The sequence below is a fragment of the Thunnus albacares genome, chromosome 22 (assembly GCF_914725855.1).
Source record: "Thunnus albacares chromosome 22, fThuAlb1.1, whole genome shotgun sequence".
NCBI lineage: Eukaryota > Metazoa > Chordata > Actinopteri > Scombriformes > Scombridae > Thunnus > Thunnus albacares.
In genome coordinates this window covers 12020710-12041717 of record NC_058127.1, presented here as the reverse complement: position 1 = coordinate 12041717, position 21008 = coordinate 12020710, and the positions used below count along the sequence as shown (strand labels likewise).

Below are 21008 nucleotides of genomic sequence, written 5' to 3'. Positions count from 1 at the left end.
TGGGTAAAGATATAAAATTTTCACACATTTGGTACTGTAGACGTGCTTTGCCTCCTACATACATAAGTTTTCATCTCAGTAATACTTACATAATTGTTTCATATATTTACATAAATCTATTCTCATGTGTCCCTCACCAACATCACTGTGACCCGTCTGTATCTTCTCTTCCTCATCAGTGTCCGTTTTTACTACTTTTCTTTCGTGTTCCACCTCCCCTTGCAGTTTGTCTTCATCATTGGTTTCATGCTGTCGTTCAGCTGCATTGTCTGTCTGACCTTTTGAATTGGTCCAACCTTTTGAAGTGGAGGAAAAGTAATTTTAGTTCAGTAATCCATTAAGAAATAATCTGTTAATATTAAAGTGATACTTAAAGTGATAGCACCTGTTACATTTCACAGAGGTGATCATTACTTACAAGGAAAGAAAGACTTAATGAAAGACCATCCACTCGTTTGTACATCAGCTGAAGCACCTGATTATAAACAAAAATAAATTATTGTCAAAGAGTTGGAAACATACTGCACATCATTTGGTTGAATGACATGAGAGAGGTCAAAGTTAAAATTGATAAATGATCAAAAGCCATTTAACCAATGGTGATGATGAATGAGGTGACTGCATATACTTAGGTTCAATGATTGGTTAATTTTGAGCAAAAACAGAGTGGTCTGCAGTACCCTTTTACAACTAATCTGCTTCTTATTACCTCTTTGTGTCTCCTTCTCTGTCTCGTCTTTCTGTTCATTGCAATGGTTTGAATTTTCTCCCAGATTTAAGGGAGCATCATTGTCTTTCCCTTGATTCAAATCTTCAGAATTGTTGTTTGTGTTTTTTTATGTGATGCTTGTATATGTACTGTCTTTGTTTATAGGCAGATTTTCCTGTGCCTGTTTATGTCCACTGTTCATTACTTCACTTAGTGGTCTACAATTTGTGATTTTTTTTTTACCTTTATGTCATGACTTGTTTTTCTGACTGGTAGCCTGTGTCATCCTTTCCTTTTTTATATTTTGTTTCTTTCTCTTTCTTGACACCTGATTGGAGATGTAATCTCATTTTTGAGGAAAATAACAATAAGCTCTTGTATCTCCCCAGTTTTCATTGATTTTCTTCAAATTTGTGAAACAGAAAAAATCTTTTTGTTTTCAAAAAATCTGTTTCAAGTCAGCCTACCAAAGGAAAGTCATGTAAAATTGATTGCTGCGTTATGCAACTCCCCACCAATGAAATCACATCTTCCCTTTCCCTAACCTTTCTGGATAATTGGAACACACCCTCTGGGCCCCCTTATTCAAAAATGGGAAACACCACCCCGGAAACACCTGTGATTAAAACACAACAGTCTGCTTGAAGTATCATTACAAATCAATTATTTCTTACAACTTCTAAAGGGTACCAATAATTTTGACCAGGCTATTTTAGAATGTCTTTGTAGAATGAACATGAATTAATTTAATTTCACAACTTTTTTTCCACTGCAAACCAAACACAGACATGCATTGATAATAAAATATCTTTTAATTTCAACACCGTTCAGGGTGAATGGTGCATTAATTTAATAAAATGCAAGGGTACCAATAATTTCATCCACGTCTGTATATAATTTATACATTCTCCATGGGCTACACGCTCATCCTGAACTCCCAACCAGCTTGCTGTAACAGCGACGGGGCTTTTTACAATATATTCCTGATAATTTTACGGAAACAAAATCAGGCAGAGAGACATGAATGTCAATATCACAGTGATTTTAATGCTTTATATGCACATTTGTTACAAGAAAACGTGTCCAAGTTTTTTCCTCCCCTTTGGTGAACACAATGCACTTTCTCTAGTAATTTATATCTATATTTATAACATATTGAGCTGGAAATTGTAATTTAGCAAAGAACAATCAAAGAACTGTAGATGTACTCAATCCTGATTATTGAAGCCTTGAGCACTTTGTCTGTGCTGTTTGTAAAATGTGTGTCAAGATGGACGCCTGTCTTTTCCTACTGCAAACCAAATCTACCTACAGGTCCAAATAATGTAACCTGAACCTGATCCTGTGCCACATGATGATCAGTTACATTCCTTTTATATGCATTAATAAGTAGGTGATAAAGATTAAGAAGCAAAGTTGATTAATAACAGAGACAACTATTGTTTTAAAAATGCAATGGATGCCTTTTCATTATCACCTTCAGAGCAAGCTATTTCTGAATCTATGTTCAATGTTGACATAAATCCTACCTCTCTCTATTAAGGTTTGTTTGGAGTTGTTAGTATAACTGGAAGTAGCCCATTACAATTAATGCACCAAGAGCAATGAAAAAAAATAGTTTCCTCCAGATGGTAGTTGTATTCCTGCAGGGACGGTTCTCATCTGGTGAGAAGGGAAGCCAGAAAATACATTTTATCAGACAAATACATTTTATCAGACAAATATTTTAATGTTTAAATGCATAATAAGCAGGATCTGAAAGGTGTGTACCCTTTTTTAACTCACCTTCCACTTGTGTGCTCGCTTGTTTCCTCTTCTCTGTCTTTGTCCAATTGTCCGGGTGTCGTTTCCTCAAGTGGCATGTCTTTTGGTTTTTCTTGAGGAGAGCATCTTCTTCCATTTTGTCCTTGTTGAAGCTTGACACCTTGTTTTCACATTTTGCATCACCCTCTCCTCGCACTGTCTCTTCATTCCTATCTTGTCTTATCTGTCCCTCACCCTGTCCAGTTTGTTGCAGGTGTCTGTTTTCTTTATTATCAGTGTCCCTTTCTCCCACTTTTCTTTTGTGCTCCCTCTGTTCATCCTGGTTATCAGATTCATTCTGTTGCTCTTTCTTCTTGTCTCTCAGATGCCCTGAGGCTTTGCAGTGGAGAAAAAGTAAAACATTGATTAATTATCTGTTCATATTACAGCCATTGCTTCAATGATGTCTTGATGTACTGTGTGATATTACCTCTGTAGATGAGCAGATATGCAGTGTTGGAACTGCTGAATAATTATAAAGTTATTGTTTGCAACAGCAAAAAGTCGACAACATGCAGTAAACACATCTGTATCGATAATTGAATATATCTCAGACATGAGGCTGAAAGTTCATTCTTGACCTCAGAAACTGTAGTTGACAAAACAATCTCACCAAAAGGTTAATTTGGGAGCTTGTCTGGAGCTTTCAATCATATCAAATGATCTTCTCAGTGATTCTGAGGACTTCTCTTTCATGTCAGTTTTAAGTGCTTAAAGTGCTCTAAAAAAGATAAAATTAAACTTCTTCAATTCCATGAAAACTGTGCAAACTCCATCTGCTGAAGAAGATTGAAAGCTTCAGTACAGCTACTAAATGGACCTACTGTAGATAGTTTTGTTAACTGTTAGACTTGATAAAACATAATTAATCAAACATACTTGAAAGTCCTGTTATTTGCAAATGGCTGTTCTTCAACCTACACATTCAATGAAACAAGAAGAACATTCAACAAAAAACAATTGAGATGTTTTTTCTGTATGTTTAGAATATGTGCCACATGGGTGTGTTATATTCGCAATCACCTTTGTGACGTGATGATCATTGAACTCATACCAGGTTGTGTCATTATTGGGCAGGATGGTGGCTGTGTAATGTCCGTCTCGTAGATTGCCCATGTGATTCACCATCCCATACAGTTCGTATTTCTGGTTTTACAATAACGAACACAGTCAGTCACATGAAAAGATTTTTAAAGCAAATATAAGGAACACAGATTAAAGTTACTTCTCCTTGCCTTTCTCTGTAATGCACGTGGCACATCCACATAACGGTCTGATTTGACATGTGACATGGTGTTGTAGTCAAAGTAAAATCTCTTGAGGAGTAGAATCAAAATCTGAGGAAACTTCACCATCTCACATCCCTAAGTACCACAAGAAAGATTATTAAACACAACAGACACACACAGTATTTTGAACAAACATACAAAGTGTTCATTTGATTCCACTATAAAATCGGTCAGAGAACAGCTGGTGTTAGAAAACTCACTTTGGTTGCCTCTGTTTTCTTTTTACATTCATTGCAGTACACCAAGTTGTCTCCACTGAATGATTTTGTCTCGAAAATACTTTCAAATCCACTTTCCTGTTAAAAAAAAAATCCAAATTGGATTACCAATTGCATATCATCATAAAAACAATTATTTATTCTTCTTTAAGCAAAGCAAAGTTTACCAGGCTAACCAGTTGTCAGTTGCTAGCTGTCTGATGCTATGGCTGTTGTCAAAATCACCTTATTCATCCTTGTTCACTCATTCACTACACCCTGTATAATAGACACTAAATTGTTTATTCAATAGTGAGCAGCAAATAAAGACACTCACTAATCATCGTCAGTGGTATCATTTTCTCATCTTCAAAATGTGGAACATTGCATTGTGGGATTGTTAGCAGAAAGCAGTGTACATGCCATGGACACTTTCTTTGTTCAATTGTGGATTTCTCGAGGGCTCTATATAGTGCATATATTTACACATTCAGCATCTAGACACTCAAATAAAATGTCAGAGGGTCGAGTGCAAAATAGTAAATAGAGAGTGGTTTCGGACACAGTCAGTGTGTTACTTCAACCCAGTCTCATGGAAGTTTGTGAAATAGTCACAAAATTTAATTTACAGATTTGTGTATATGGACAAGAATTTTCCTTTTTTTTGTGACACTCAGCACGACTTTCAAACTAATCTATTTCAATTGTCATTATACAACAGGTAGTTCCGACCAAGCAATCAACTAGACCTTTAGAACGTGATCAAATCAGCATGACAGCACACCTAGCTGTGCTCAAATGAAAAAAACTTCATCACTGACAATATTACTCCGCCATTGATTATAACTATAGACCGTGACATAGTGCTAACAACAACAGTCATTTCTGGGGAGACGACTGGTGGTTGATTTGAACTGCGGAGATATGTGAACTCGGCAAACTTGTTTATCTCTGTTGTCATTTTCAGCTGTAACTGTAACGTTTGAAGACATATAGTTTAACACGGTGGTCTCATCTATTTGATGTTTCTGCTGGCTTTATTTTATGTACTTTGGTACTTTTCTAGCTTCTTTGGTTTGTTTTGTTTTGTGGGGATCTGCAACACCTAAAACCTGGAGGGGACTTTTGAGTTGTGTTTCTTTTATGTTTGTGAAACTGGATTGAACTGAATTGGTTTGGGGTTGTGGGGAAAACAAAATGGACACTTTACGAAGTGGATTGAACTCTGAGACTGTGGGATGAGTTACACACGCACACACTCACACACACTCAAAAACCCGAAACCTTCTCCACTCTTTATCGTCATCTGGCACCCCCATACACAACAAGGCTTAGCCCTTCAGTTGTGATTATATTTTAGCTTCCACTCGGGCATCCTCCATCAGCTGTGCCGGTGAGTTGGTGACACTGTGCTACTAGCTTAAAAAAGCAGTTTTGTGTTTATAAATGTGGTATTTATTCAGTTTGTGAAAATCCCACGATCTCTAGAAAGCAAAGTTGGTGGGCTAACTCAACAGGGACTAGAAATCGTCTCTGTTGCTAGGTCGTTACTAAGGGTCAGCCTACTTGCTGGAGTAGTAACCTAGATTTCATTACATAGGAGTCTATTGACGTGACTGATTGTTTTTCAGGTATTACTCATACCCCATGTATTTCCATGGAAATGGAGATAACGCTAGCAAAAAGTTTTTTTTTATTTTTACAGCGAACGGCCTCACAATATGAATATATTTTGTTTACATCTTTTATTTTATTGGTAAATGTTGTATAATTGCAATATTACACTCGAGGGTGTGCTTAACCGTCATGACAGTGACACAAGAGCCTCGTTCCTGACTGCATCACTGAAGTGCCAACAATAACGGCAAAGCACACCCTCTCATGTATTATTGCTTAGGTACGTTTTGTGCCTGCACCATGTTTTTTTTCAGTCGAGACTCAGGAGCGCAGAAGCTGTATTGTTTTTTCTCATTTGTTATTAATTTTTAACTATTACTGCTACATTACTGAACATTCAATCATGAGATTTTATCCTTATTTTTACTTCTTTATTTTAATGTTAACAGTCATCAATGGTCCGCATCAGTCTGGTGGGGGGAACGGTGGACGCAAAAAATGTTTTTCTAGGATGGTGAAGTTATGACCTGCCCTTCTCTGCCACTGATTGGCTAGTACTTGTTGCCTTCGTTGGTTAGGTTTAGACAAGAGGAGTGAGATTGGTTAGGATTAGGTCAAGAATATCAGGGTAAGCCAATCAGAGGCAGAGTAGGGCGGATCATGACTTTACTATCCTAAACCAAAAAATATTGCCTGGAGGACCACTGCCAGGAAGTAGCCTGACTTCCTCACCATGTTAAGGTTTTCTTTTAATGTGTCTTTAAAATTTCTCAACACAAAAGCACAAGTGTTCCTGATAACGCAACAATATGATAGGTTAATGTTAAGGGCATCAGTTTTAATTATTTCTCCTTAGATTCTGAGAAATAAAGGTTTTTTGTCAGGTTTTAATTGTGGAAGGCTAGGGAAGAGCATTGTATTGTGGGCGAATGTGGTGAGTTCGACTACTGTTTTGGGTTGTCTGCTGTCAGTTGGCTTCATTGCATTTCAAATTGCCACTGTCTGCCTTTGCTCATTTCATTTTATATTTCCAAGGATATGTGGCTGAGGATATTTAATATGAAATCATCTTCATTAAAACAATAAAGGACTCCAACATTGCGTGTGTGTGTGCATCAATGCCACATTGAAGAAACTTTCTTTACATTTCACATCCCTCGTTTAATCCCTGCACTGCCATTCACTTTCATATATTTCATGAAACTGGGCTTTGCATTGTGTACTGCATTCAACCACCACTGTTAGACACATAATTTAATTATTTATGCATGTTACATTTAATTTTTGCTCGTCAGCTTCGTATATGTCATACACTCAATTTCTTTGTCCATAGCACAGTCCATATTTCCTTTGTACGGTCAAAATTTAATTTCAAGTTTTATATCCCATTTCAAAACTATTACAATTCCATTCTGTAAATAGATTTTAAAATTTCAATTTAATTTTAATATTACTTTGTTTATTTCATTATTACGACTATTACCTTACTTTTGTCTATTTTTATTCCTCTGCAAACACCAAGACACATTCTTTGTATACTTGCATTGGCTAGTAAAACTGATTCTGATTGAATGGGCTACTGTATGTCATGTTGACATAAAATCCCAAAACCAAGAATCATAAAGATACAAAAAATCTCCAGTGTTCTATAAATAGTAGCCTATGCATGAATGAGTTTGGTCTTTTCAGCCCTTCAGCCTCCAAGCCTGTAGTAATGTCCTAGATTGTCAGCAGTACTATAATCTCTGAAGGTGACTCATTTTGGTCACTATTTCCACTAAAAAATTCAAAACAAACAAACAAAAGGCCTTATTTTATAAATTAGACCTTCAAAGTGCTCTCTGAAACTAGGCCTGGGATGGCTTGTGTCCATGAAAATTAAAAAGTAAATTAAAACTTTGTCATAGAGCTAAACCAAATACATTGTTGGAAAAGTCTCAACCTGGAGAGCAACATATGTCGGTATGAAGATCCTACATGGCTCCTGCTTTGAAATATCGACTTTTGAACCTTGACCTCTGTGCATGTTTGAAGGCTTATAATTCAGCAACAAAAAGGGATAAAGACATGGGCCCAACTGTTGGAGAGCTCTTGACCTCAGCTATCATGTGAGTATAGTCATCAAGTGCCCTGTCCAATATGGGCAAAATATGGTTAAAATTCATTTTCACCTATTTAACAATTAGGTATTTAAAATCACAAATGTGAATTTGATTACACAAATGTGTTTACCATCCCCTCAAACTCATCAGTGTTCTCTCAATTCAGCATTTATAACTTCCAATTCTAGGAAAAACACTAATATTTTTTAAAAACTGCAATTCCACATGCAGCTTGATAAAAATCTACACCACAGTTGTAGTTCTTCCAGTTTAGGGTTGTTAATAGGGTCATATATAGACGTATCTACTGAATAGCCTATATCAAATATCTAGTACAGCCAAACTGGTAATTACACTGCATCTAGATGATAGGTGTTATGCAAAAGTAAAGATGTTGGTTTATTTCAGATTTTAGCAAAAACAGAAACATGCCAACCGCCCACAATACAATCATGGTTGTATTATAAACTACGAATACAACAGACCAACACTGTGTCCATTTTCCTCTGATATTACGCTCAGGTTGGGAACCATACAGCTCCTTCGCTCCGTCCGGACTGTCTTGACTGCTGCTAACGCAATGCCTACTGACACACTGTTAGCTTAGCCTGTTAGCACCTGCTACTACCAGTGTTACTGAGAAAAATACATAAAACAGCTCACAAGCTAATTAAATCTGTATCTACAGAGCTGTGTGAAAGTTAATCAGGGATCCTTTCTGAGAAATGGAACAAAACCAGCTGATGCATCATCACAGACAGGCTGAAAATAAAGCTGCTAATGTTAGCTATCCTGATTCATTCTACACTCAAGAGTTCATGACAACATCATTAAAACTTTTAATCTAGCTGCTTTGGTTGTTAAACTGTCACATTCAGTCAGTCTGTCAGTCAAACTGTCAGGTTTTATCATGTTTTATGGGAGCAGCCCGCTTTCAGAAAAGGATATAAAATATTAAATCTCAACATTTTTGAATGTTCTACACCAAGTCAGCAGGTCCTCCAGTATGCCCACCAGACCGATGCTGACCATTGACTGTACTGATAAAATAAAAATAAAGAAATAAAAACAAGGATAAAATCTTGTTATTAAATGTTCAGTAATGTAGCGGTTATAGGTTTAAAAATGAATAACAAACGAGAAAAAAACAATACAGCTTCTGTGCTCCCAAATCCCAACTAACAGAAAAAAAACTTGGTGCAGGAATGAAAGATACTTCCAATTGAAATACATTAGTTTGAAAGTCGTGTTGAGTGTCACGAAAGACATGGAAAATTTCAACCCAATCGCCAGAAGAAAACGTTGGCATTGAATGTTTCTGCAAACCACAGAAACGTTGAATATATTGTTTCAATGCGTGAATTACGTATCATATCAACATTTCTACAAATGTAGCATATTAACATTTCTACCTGTTGAATAATGCTGTTTTATGGTGTGAAAACACTGTGGTTAAGGTCTGGTTAGGTTTAGGCACAAAGACCACTTGGTTAGGGTTAGGAAAATATCATGGTTTGGGTTAAAATAAAATAAAAAATAAAATAAAAACGGCCGATGTCTCACTAAAAAAAGCCGGTTTTCTCGCCAGAAAAACGGCTGCAAATGTCCTGACGTCTCACTAAAACCACGGGAAGCAGACATTGGTTTCGGTTTCGAGGTGGTCTGGAACCGTGCTCTCATGCTGATTTCCAACTTTCTGCCAAGAAACTTACTAACCACCCACCGACCCCTCCTCCTAGTAAGGAAGATCAGCTCATATAGATCGCATGTGAACTACGTCACTTTAGAAATGTTGAGATGATACGTTTTGTAGAAATATGCTACGTATTACACATGTTGAAACGTAGATATTCAACGTTTCTGTGGTTTGCAGAAACGTAAACTGCCAACGTTTTATTCTGGCGACCAGGCTGATTTGGACACACCCTAAATGCACTTGCGCCATGCGCTTCAGACCATGCGCTTTAGATCGTTAAAATAGGGCCCTTTATGTATATTAGATGTGTTGTATTTTCTATGGTGGCTTAATGTTGTTTTTTCACTGACCATACTCTTGACAGTGTTACTGTACTGGTTAATTTTATAATACTTTTGATCTAACTCTTGTTTATGGTACCTTATCCTTCTCTGATTTGTAATCTGTATCATTGAATTTGTTGTTCAATGGTGTTTTCACAGTTTCACAATTACTTCTAGTAGAAACTTCACAGACTGTCTTCTAACTTAACTTGTAGCTTGATGGGAAGCCTTCAAGACTGGACACGTCGCCTTCAAATTCGTTTTAATCCACAATAAAAGTAATCGTCCTGTATAAGCATCAACATTTATTTCTACAGTAAAACAGTATTTAAAAAACCTCCTCCTCCTATTTACAGTGGATATATATGTAAACAATGTACAAACATCTCTCAAAGCAAAATAAAAAATATGGAAATAAATTTAAAAAAAAAAAACACCTACCACCATATGTTCCAGTAACAAGACAAACAATAAAAACTAACCTCAGTCTTAAGGTGAGCAAATGATTAAGTATAGAAATGTGTGTTATCACTTATTTAAATAACTTAACATAAAAATACTAAACTAATACTAAACTAGCACTCTGAACTTCGGCTGCTTACCACGCTGTAGTTTGAATTATGGGTGTCTTTTAGTGACAATGGAAGAGTCCAGAATGAATTTGTCTCTTCATTGATGCTGTGGCCTTTGGAGCATTTTGTTGTGTATGTCAGCTGTCCTTGGAAAACCTTGATATGAAAATATCACTGATAATACAGCATTCTGATTTGTTTACTGATAAATTACAGTGTGGACTTTATAAGTGCTCACCTCAGAGACCTGTTGGCTGACGTTACGTAAAATCAGTTCCAGGCATTCAGCAGCATCACGTTGTTGATAGACTGCAAAATGATTCATGAGATTGAATCCAATATACTAATTCAACCAAAGCATTTCAGTGAATCTACAGCTGCTATGTGACTTTCCTTCCTGTAGTCCCTTGCTATTTAATGTTTTACTTTTGATAACTGTCCAACTTACCATGTTTAATCTCCAAACTCTTTGTGATGTTTTCTGTTCCACATGTTGTTTCTTTCAATTGTTGAAAGATGTTTCCAAGCGCTTCATCAGTGCTCTCCGGGATTTGAAAGATGTTTCCAAGCTCTTCATCAGTGCTCTTCGGGGTTTGAACCAACCTTTCAGCAGAGAGTGATTCCTCAGTGGATAGTGACTATTTACTGGTTATTTGAAGTTAATATATATGAAGAATTATATTTTTGTTTTTAAAATGAGGAAGAAGAACCAATGCATCTTCTTCCTGTGATTGCACTATTTGGTGTCTCAGGTGAGAAGCGTCTCATTCTTAAATATAAGGTTACAAGCCAGGTACACTATTATTACATACATGTATGTTAATGTTATTTAACTGGAAAAGCCCACAGCTATATTCACAGCATGTTAAATAAAAGATGTTCAAGTATGTCTTTCATGGTTCCCATGAAAAATTTAAAAAATATGTACGTCAGACATTTCTGAATGGGGCTGTTATACTATCATCACTTAGTCTTTGCTTCACCGCTCTTGTATTAATGCTCAAGTTCTTGACATAGGCATATTCACAGACCAAAAATTATAATACTTTTAATTTGCTTTCTCTTTTGGGCAGATTATCTTCACACCAAACAGCACCATCTACTGGATACACAGATGTATCTCTTTATAAAACAATGTTTCCTGTTAATACTTTTACTGTATGTTTTTTGTTTGCATTTTTTCAATTATGTTCTTGCATCTCATATTTGCTTCAAATGTGAGATGAAAGTAGAACTTTTGCGATTAGGTGATGAAGCGATTAGTCAATCAGCAGATAATTAATCACAAACTATTCTGATAATTGATTAATCGGTTTGAGTCATCTTTTAAGAAAAAATGCTGGTTCTGGGACAAAACAACATTGTACGTTGCATCTTGCGCAAACTGTGATTGAGATTTTTCACCATTTTCTGACATTTTAAAGATCAATGACTAATCAATTAATTGAGAAAATAGTCAATAGATTAATCAATAATGAAAGTAATCGTTAGTTGCAGCCCTAGATGAAAGCGTCTGTGGTATTTCAAACCTGTCATGGATCTCTGTTGTCATGAAGAGAACTTGTAGGACACTGTTGAGGTAACATGTGGCTCCCTGATTATACAGGCCATGTGGTTGAGTAACTTAAGAGAAAGAAAGATTCAATCATGTTTCATTACACTGTCTCCATTTACTGATAAATGGCAGACAGGAATATGCAGAATGTGCAAAAGCAAAAACCCCAAAGAGCAAAAAGAGACCACACCCACCAATATTATAGATATTTCAAAAAAAGTAAATAAATGATTATATAAATGATATGTAAATAGTTATAAATACCCTGATATGCAAGTTTATTGTGCCTTTATATGGACACTAATTGTGTTAAATATTCATCCATCTAACCATTTTCTGTATACCTGATTCAATTTGGACCTTGTTCACACAGATAGGCAGATACACTCTAGACTCTTTGAAAAAAAACCTAAATATTTTCTAAATGTACAAAAATGCATGCAGTGCCAGTGAGAGGGCTGATTTTGTAGGAATTTTCCACAGAATTGCACCTAGGCTATATCTTCCATATTTGGTACTGACAATAGGCCACATGCACATGGATGGTTAAAGATATTAAATATATAAATATATATTTGTAAATTCATATATTTGCTATTTTTATCATTACATATGTTATACAACATTATATATGTAATATGATGTATATTATATTATAAAATATAGTATTAAACATGTTGCTGAAACCAAATACAGTTATATTTTCTACTGTGCATCATGGGCCTTCGTTTGCTTTTATTTTCGTTTTACAACGTGGACTGCAATACTTTTTTCTTTTTTTTTTTTTTTTTTTAAACTTAATCTGCTTTTTAAATACCTTTTTGTTTCTTCTTTTCTGCTGCTCTCACCAGAGGCTCCTCCTCCTCCGAGGATCGTTTTTTGGGGCCGCTCATCTTTCCTCTTGAAACTCCTCCTGAGGATAAAGTGTTATTTTATCTTATTTAAGAGATACACTCACTTCTATTCAGTCTTCCAAATGATTAGTTGACAGTATCCACATCTCCAGTTAGTTTTTGCAGGGTTTTTATGTCATGATCTTTGTTTCTGACTGACACACACTCAGTATAGTGTATTTATGTTACAAGATCACACACACACGTGTTTCTCAAGGTCAAAGACCCTGTAGCCTACAATGGAGTGTTAGGACCACACTGGGAGGGTTTTTGTGTTTGTTTGTTTTTTGTTTTGCTTTGTTGTTTTAAAAAAATATATATATTACGAGAATAAAGTCATACTATCAGATGTAACAACCGGTAGCCTTGCAGTCGATCACTTCCATTTCCTCTTCCACAAAAAGAGGCAATTTCTTCCAAGTCCGTGTGGTTCTTTATTCGGAATAGACAGTCGTTTCCTGAAACTCACAATAATCTGGTTCTGATGTAGCAAAAGTATTTTCGTATTAAGTATTTCATTTTTTGTGAAACTAAAGTATAACTTCACATGATACTCCACATTCTTCATTTTAACGCAGGCGGAAGGATGTTCCCGTAATATTATGAGTTTTTTAAAAATCATATTACGATTTTATAGTAATATTACGATTTTTTTTTTCTCGAAATATTATGACTTTGTTCTGGAAATCTCTGATTTTTTCCCTCTGTGTGGTCCTAATACTCTAAAATGTCTGCATTAACATCTTCCCTTTTCCTTAGATATTTTGGTATAACTAGAACTGAGGACATCAGCCTGCTGTAGGCTACAGTAGACTTTTCTTTCTCCTGAATATTGCAATGCTAGACTGTCTAATGACTAATGGTTACACTGAAATCATACAGGTCCTATGGCATGCACTTTAGCCCAAGAGATGGCGCCATCTATCTACTAATTTATACTTTCGAGCTCTATTAAACCACAAGGAGCATTGATAGCCCCTGAAAAAAATGTAATTATACTTTCCAATGAGAAGTGAAGGAGTCACACCAAAGCAAAGTGCCTGCAGATAATGTGTCATATAATTTGGATCCACGCTTTGAATTTGAGATTTCATTTTATTCTTATCTTATTACTGGGTTTCTCTGACATATGTGACTTGTTAAAAGATCATCTGGTAAAATTCATTAAGCTGTTCTGAAACCTTATTTTATCACCAGAATTCTCCCTGTTGATGTTCATTTGTATGCAGTTGGTTAGTGATCCGATCACTTTATCAATTACTTGTTCTTTTCTTTGTATAGTTTTTACCTTTTCAGACCTACCGCTGTCCCTGTCAATAAACTCATAGTGAACTAGACTAAAACCACAAAAATGATCGTGTTTTTAGAGCATCTGCTGCCTGAACTTCTCGGTATCAGTCGCAAAATTATTCGACCGCACGCAGTATTATTACTTTTTAAAATAACCCAGCTTATTAACACTGAATTTAATAAGTGTTTCATATGAATAGTAGGCATATATTTTTTAAAAATATATTTTTAAATAAATGATTCGGCGCAACACCGCATATTTGTTTTGCATTACATACAATGACACTTCGAATGATATTCACCAAATTATTTTTTAAGAGTTCACAACAATTACAGAGAGCAACATAATAAGTATCTGCAATTCAAAACAAATGGCTGTTTAGAAGGACTTAAACGCATAGAAAAGAACGCTTTGTGTGTACATTATGAATAGGCTAGAGAAAAATCTGGTAATACTTACAGACAGCTGCCCATCACATAATGAAACCAGTAACGTTCAGAGGAGGATGTGTCTACTCTCATTGTCTCCAACTTGTTGGCCGACAATTTATGAGCCGTTAGATTAGCCAATTAGATTTACTACAGTCTGAAATATTAAGGCAGCTTTATTTTTAAGAACCCCGCTGCAATTTAAATGATGATTTAGCACCAAAAGCAGGTATGTCAACTATTATAGGTAGGTATAATAGGTTATAGTGGGGCTAATTATCCCGTCCCAACTTCTGGCATAATACAGTTCAAACAATAATAAATCAAGCAGACAACATTTTGATCTGACATGAATCTTCTCAGGCCTGTAAACCAATTACTTCCTTGAAGGTCACAGGATTACTGAGCAACAAAAGCAGGTATTTCAACTATTCAGAAGTAGCTACTGTAAATAATAATAATAATAATAATAATAATAATAATAATAATAATAATAATAATAATAATAATAATAATTCATGCAAACAAACATGACGTAGCCTTTATAAAAGTTCACCATTTTCTTTATCTAGAGGAGGAGGGGTGGTGCGAGGCTATAACCCAGCAGTGAACTTTGCAACGGGGGACCGCTGTTCATTTCCTGTTTCCAGCCGTGAGTGTCACATTTCTAACCGCAAGTCAGGACAGTTTTTTTAGGAACTGTAAGTTAAGCACGTACACTTAACGTTATACTTCGGTTACTGTCAGTAAAGTTAGATTGTACATCGGGTGATTACACTCATTTTTATCACGCGCCATTGTCGGAAACTGTCTACACATGCAGCTGTCAGTAAATGTGAAACTACGTGAATCTAATTTCGTTTCTGCATTTTTCTAAACATTAAAAGTTACAAATACACATTCGACCCTACTACAACCACAAGGAGCATTATTTTAGTACTGTAGAAAATCACAACAAACAAAAAAAACAAACGAACAAAAAACAGAATTTGTCACATAATTTGGATGTGCGCTTTGAATTTGTGGTATTCTTTATATTATAAAGAATAAGGTTTACTTTATATTATATCACCAAAACTCTCCTTGTTGATGCTAATCTATCTAATATAACTATAAAGGAAGGAATTTCTGTCTGTATATCTTTATATATGTGTGTCCTTAGCGTATCCCTTGAACCGTTCATCCGTTCATCATCAACTTTTAATAAACAAGTGAACAATGGCACAATAGAAAAAATATGAATCGGTTGATTTGCATCAGATTAGACAACCTTGTTTTTTTTAGTTTTAGTTTATGCCGATTGCATATAGACTTTTTTATTGCAAACACTTGCAGACAATGCTGATAAGACAAGGGCCTTTTCAGGTCTGTCAATCAATTAAAGGCTATAGAACCTCACGTGATTCAAATGATGATTTAGCACCAAAAGCAGGTATGTCAACTATTATGGGTAGGTAGGGGAGACTGGGGGCAATTGTAACAAATTTTGGTTTTGATGTCATTACTCAAAAACCTCTTGAACTATTTGGATACAATTTTTTAATGTAGGTAACTTGTATCTTTATTCGACTTGTCAACAGTCATCAAATGTTTTTACAAGGAATGTTAGAGTCACAGTATTGTTTGAAACACTAGAAGTCAAATATTACATCTGCCTCCACTTGCAGGGGCAATTGTAACAGTATATGGGGGCAACTGTAACAATGAATGTTGCTACATCATTGTTACAATTACAATGATGTAATGTAGTGGTGTCACAGGCAGTTGTAACTTGCCTCCAGCCATACCACCCATGACACAAGCTACCCTGCTAGCTAAAAACAACGAAGCTAGCATTTGACAAAGATATCAAATGTTAGCCAACAAAATGGCCATCAAAACTAGACAGATTTATATTCATAGACATTAAAAGATAAGACAGTATGAGGAAAATACTGTAGATGAAAAAATACTTACATGCCTCAAAAATGAGTCTTGGCAGAAAAGCTTTGACATGTAGGAGACATCAGTTTGTCCTTTGGCAGGCAGAGAGGGATCATCACAGACCAATGGCGGCTGGTGACTCAAAAAATTGGAGAGGACAGGAGGAAAACAAACATGGAATCATACAACAAACAGCATCATACAACATAATTTTCCCCCATCCCATGAAATCGGAGAGGTGGGGGGCAATTTTATATGCCAATAAAACAATTTGCTTTCAGAAACAAAAACCGAGTGGTGTAAATGCTGCTTCTTTAAAGACATTTAGCATATACATATTGCTTCTGAACAAAGAAGTGCTCATTTTAGCCGTGGAGTGGTTCAGGATGTGTCATTTTACCAACAAAGTGAAATTCAAATTTATAGTATTGTTCTATTGTGACAACAGATTTATGTTCTCATCAAAAGTAGACAATATATCACATGATTTACACATGTTTCCTGTGTATTTTCTTAGTATACAGAAAAATATAAAGTACCACAAAGCTTATAATGTGATACTGGATGTGAATATTGGATGCAAAACTGTCCACCATACTGTAAAAAGAAAGTCACTTTTCATGGATGATATAATATAACACAGCAGGAAAAGCACAGGTGTAAATAATAAAATTAATGATGGCCAAATTTCATTCAGGGTCACTGTATTGTGTATGCTGGTTCACTGTGGTTTATTGTGAGACTTGAAAAGAAAAATGTTATCCTTAATTTAATTCAGAACCTCTTGTGCTTCCAAAACTGTTCTTGCAAGACAAGACACAAAAGGTTGCAAAGTCTGATGCCCAAAAATGACATATAGTTACGTGTGAGTGACAGATGCCATTTTATGGCCAAGTAATTATTGCGGAGCGGTGGCACAGTTCAGATGACGTACACTGTGAAATCCACAGTAATTTACTGTGTTTCTGCACAGTTAATTACTGTGAATATTTTTACAGTATAGTACTGTGTATTAGGCCTAAAAACACAGTAATCGTAATGATACTGTGGAAATCACAGTAGTGAACACACTACTGTAGAAAATCACAGTAACTATTATGTTACTGTAGAAAATCACAGTAATTATTTTAGTACTGTAGAAAATCACAGTAACTATTTTAGCACTGTAGAAAATCACAGTAACCATTCTGTTACTGTAGAAAATCACAGTAACTATTATGTTACTGTAGAAAATCACAGTAATTATTTTAGTACTGTAGAAAATCACAGTAACCATTCTGTTACTGTAGAAAATCACAGTAACTATTCTGTTACTGTAGAAAATCACAGTAACTATTATGTTACTGTAGAAAATCACAGTAACTATTTTAGTACTGTAGAAAATCACAGTAACCATTCTGTTACTGTAGAAAATCACAGTAACTATTGTGTTACTGTAGAAAATCACAGTAACCATTCTGTTACTGTAGAAAATCACAGTAACTATTATGTTACTGTAGAAAATCACAGTAACTATTTTAGTACTGCAGAAAATCACAGTAACCATATGTTACTGTAAAAAAAAATCACAGTAACAATTTTAGCACTGTAGAAAATCACAGTAACCATATGTTACTGTAAAAAAAAATCGCAGTAACTATTTTAGTACTGTAGAAAATCACAGTAACTATTTTAGTACTGTAGAAAATCACAGTAACCATTATGTTACTGTAGAAAATCACAGTAACTATTATGTTACTGTAGAAAATCACAGTAACCATTCTGTTATTGTAGAAAATCACAGTAACTATTATGCTACTGTAGAAAATCACAGTAGCCATATGTTACTGTAAAAACAATCACAGCAATAATTTATGTACTGTGGAAAACCACAGTAACCATATGTTACTGTAAAAAAAATCGCAGTAACTATTTTAGTACTGTAGAAAATCACAGCCTCAACCTCAGCCACAACCCTCAAATTCATGGTGTAGATTAAATAATTTAAACTTTAGTTTGAAATAATTATTCTTTTCATATAAATTGAAATACTTAAAGATGACCTTGTTTGTTCATGCTTCTGCATGCTCTTACTTTCAGGTTTTAAATTTGTCTCAACGTTTATCAGGTCATAACCTTTTATACAGTCTATGTCATGACAGGCTATCAGTGAAGTCGTGAGCTGATTGGTACATCACATGATCTCAAATTTGAACAGCGTCACTGAGTCAGTCTGGGCGCCAAAGTAATTTACTTCACTGCAGCCGGTTTGGGATTTAACAGCTCTTTGGTTCACTACATTATCTTTTATTTACTTTAAAGGATTTTCTTTTAAAGAGTAATCTTGTCGAGTTCTTGTCTGTTTTTGCTGGAGTAAAGTTGTCAGACAGTATCATAGATGGACTGTCTGACATCCTACAGCTTGCTAACTTCACTAGCTAACATTTAACTGCAGAGTCCTTTGAAATAAAGGACGCAACGAACTCGGATCATTCAGAAATGAGCACTGGAAGATACAGGAGACCACAAAGACGTCTGTTCAACGGATATTTTTTGCAGTGTGGACAGTGAACTTCTTGCAGCGTGGTGAGGAGTAACGTTAAAGTTAGCCCTCAGTCCGAAGCAGCAGCAGCAGCAGGAGGAGGCACCAACATCAGCAAGTGATCAGAAAGTGTCTTCAACATTAAAACACTCGGTCCTGACTAACACCAGACATTACACCAAGCTAGTTTTTGTAGTTAAATTATTCACATCGATTTCTGGCTTCTCAGAAGTGTGCTGTGCTCACATTATTATGTTAGCTAGTGGTGTGCTAGCTAACAGAAATCCATAGTCAACCTGACTGTATTGTGTTAAACTGAAACAGCTTCATGTTACAAATCTAACTTGTCAACACGCCTTAACGTTACAAATGTTAGCTTTATAAATTCTACCCTCATAGGACTCGTGAGAGCACTGTAACGTGTGTTTAGCCTGTGTCACCCCCTGGCTAACTCAACACTGTTATAGGCTACTATTTCACTGTGAAAACATCACCCTGTTTTTTTGTTTGAGTGTGTGTGTGTAAATATATATATATATATGTGTGTGTGTGTGTGTGTGTGTGTGTGTGTGTGCATGTATAGGACTATTAATTAAAAAGTAATCACTCTCAGTAAAAACAACGTTTTCCAAAGTCATGCACGGCTCTAAATCTAAGATGAAGAAAGGCATTTCTTCATCTTATTTCTACTCCTCACAGCTGACAAGCACTCTTGCTGATGCCAGAGTCCAGTCTCTCCATCATCCCAGGTCTCACTGTGCAAGGTAAGATTTAAAATCCATTGACAAAGCCAAGTTAGTCAGCTATTGTGGCAGTTGTGCTGTTTTTAGATATTTTATATTTATATTTTATATTTATTTTGGCTTAACCACAAGCATCTCAGCAGTTATCTGCTTAGATCTGTTCTTATGTACTAACTAACAAACAATATTGTCTCTGTTGTGTAAGTTTCTTAGTTTTCACAGAGAAAACAGTACTTTAAGGTAATAGAATTGTTGTTAATTCAGTGTTTGATTATTATTCATCAGGAGAACCTGAACCTGAGATCCTGTGTGACCTGCATCCAAAGCCTTTTGGGCCAGTGGACTTGTGATGCAAAGTGGACTGAGGTGGGCTGTTGGACTCTTTGCAGACAAGTACACACCCACAAACACCATTTTAAAGACTCTATGGACACCTGAGTACCTGGTGACATCTCCCACAGTTGAAAAAACATGTTTAGATTACCTAAGAGTGTTTTGTTTCAAGGAAATAACAGTGTCTAGTGTCAGTGTCTATATATCAAGGTCAGTGATTTGATTTTGTTTTTTGGGGGTTTTTTTTAACTCATAGTGGGCTTATTAAATGGCATCTGTATTATTTTTTCATGAGGATTTGTTTAACTGTGGTTACAGATTTAAACAAGCTTTTTACATATTGCATTTTTAACGTTGTCATTGTAATATTTGCTAATGTTTGTAATATACACATTTGAAAACTTATGGTAAACACTGAAAAGTAAACATTTATTTACTTCATTCTTATTTTCTATATATTTATTTAATGTGTTAAGTTGATGCCCATGCAGTCCAAATATTTCCTGCGTTTGCTACTTCACATTAAAAGCTTCTCACTGGTGTACTACTGTGTGGCTTTTATTATGAAGCATGTACAGGAAATGTAAAACAGACTGCAGTATTGGTCAGAAGACATTGGTCTATGCAAAATGTTTTGTGCTGTTTGGTCAGCAGATCAGTTCTATATATTGCAAAGGAGAATTGGTAAAAGAGGAAACAGCTGAAGTGAGCTGGTAGATGTAGAACTGCAGGCAACAGGCTCTTTTACTACAGTTTATGTCATTAAGGGTAAACAACTTCTTCTGCTTGTTCTGCTGTCCTGTCTGAGGGAAAATCATTTGCACTGTGCATCACAGATATAATTGCAGTGTGGGTATTTCTGCCATATGGAAGAAGGCCATTAGATTTCTGTAAATATGGTGCACAATCTCTGTGCACAGTGAAAATAAGTAAAATGCAGTAGTTCAACAGATAATAAATAATTGTCAGTTAAAGAGATGGTTCTGTACTCATTTATTGAAATTTAAATATTT

General features: G+C 35.5%; 1 protein-coding gene and 1 long non-coding RNA gene across 3 annotated transcripts; one reads left to right on the top strand and one right to left on the bottom strand.

The window, feature by feature from the left end:
• Positions 1-1957: 1957 nt before the first annotated feature.
• On the bottom strand, positions 1958-16756 carry LOC122973506 (ubiquitin carboxyl-terminal hydrolase 47-like). Of its 2 annotated transcripts, none has more exons than XM_044341079.1 (13): positions 16432-16756; positions 12681-12776; positions 11838-11931; positions 10757-10911; positions 10547-10617; positions 10339-10464; positions 4002-4097; positions 3748-3876; positions 3536-3658; positions 3392-3429; positions 2943-2977; positions 2495-2848; positions 1958-2371 (listed from the first exon to the last, which is right to left on the bottom strand). In XM_044341079.1, the coding sequence occupies exons 2-13, from the start codon at positions 12754-12756 to the stop codon at positions 2268-2270; spliced, it is 1401 nt and encodes a 466-aa protein (XP_044197014.1). In that variant the 5' UTR covers positions 12757-12776; positions 16432-16756; the 3' UTR covers positions 1958-2267. The 2 variants fall into 2 exon arrangements, with proteins under 2 accessions (XP_044197014.1, XP_044197015.1); XM_044341080.1 differs by having other exon boundaries at positions 2943-2974.
• Positions 16757-19592: 2836 nt separating this feature from the next.
• LOC122973520 lies at positions 19593-20052 on the top strand. The gene is made up of 2 exons (XR_006400057.1): positions 19593-19683; positions 19948-20052. It is a non-coding gene; the product is annotated as an uncharacterized LOC122973520 (long non-coding RNA).
• The last annotated feature ends 956 nt before the right edge of the window (positions 20053-21008 follow it).

Excerpts from the sequence above, each read along its gene's own strand:
- LOC122973506 (XM_044341079.1), bottom strand. The coding sequence starts at position 12,756 with ATGAGCGGCCCCAAAAAACGATCCTCGGAGGAGGAGGAGCCTCTGGTG. Across the intron at positions 10,465-10,546 it reads TCAGCCAACAGGTCTCTGAG|GTTTTCCAAGGACAGCTGAC; the intron begins GTGAGCACTTAT and ends TTTCATATCAAG. Across the intron at positions 2,849-2,942 it reads ATATCTGCTCATCTACAGAG|CCTCAGGGCATCTGAGAGAC; the intron begins GTAATATCACAC and ends TCCACTGCAAAG.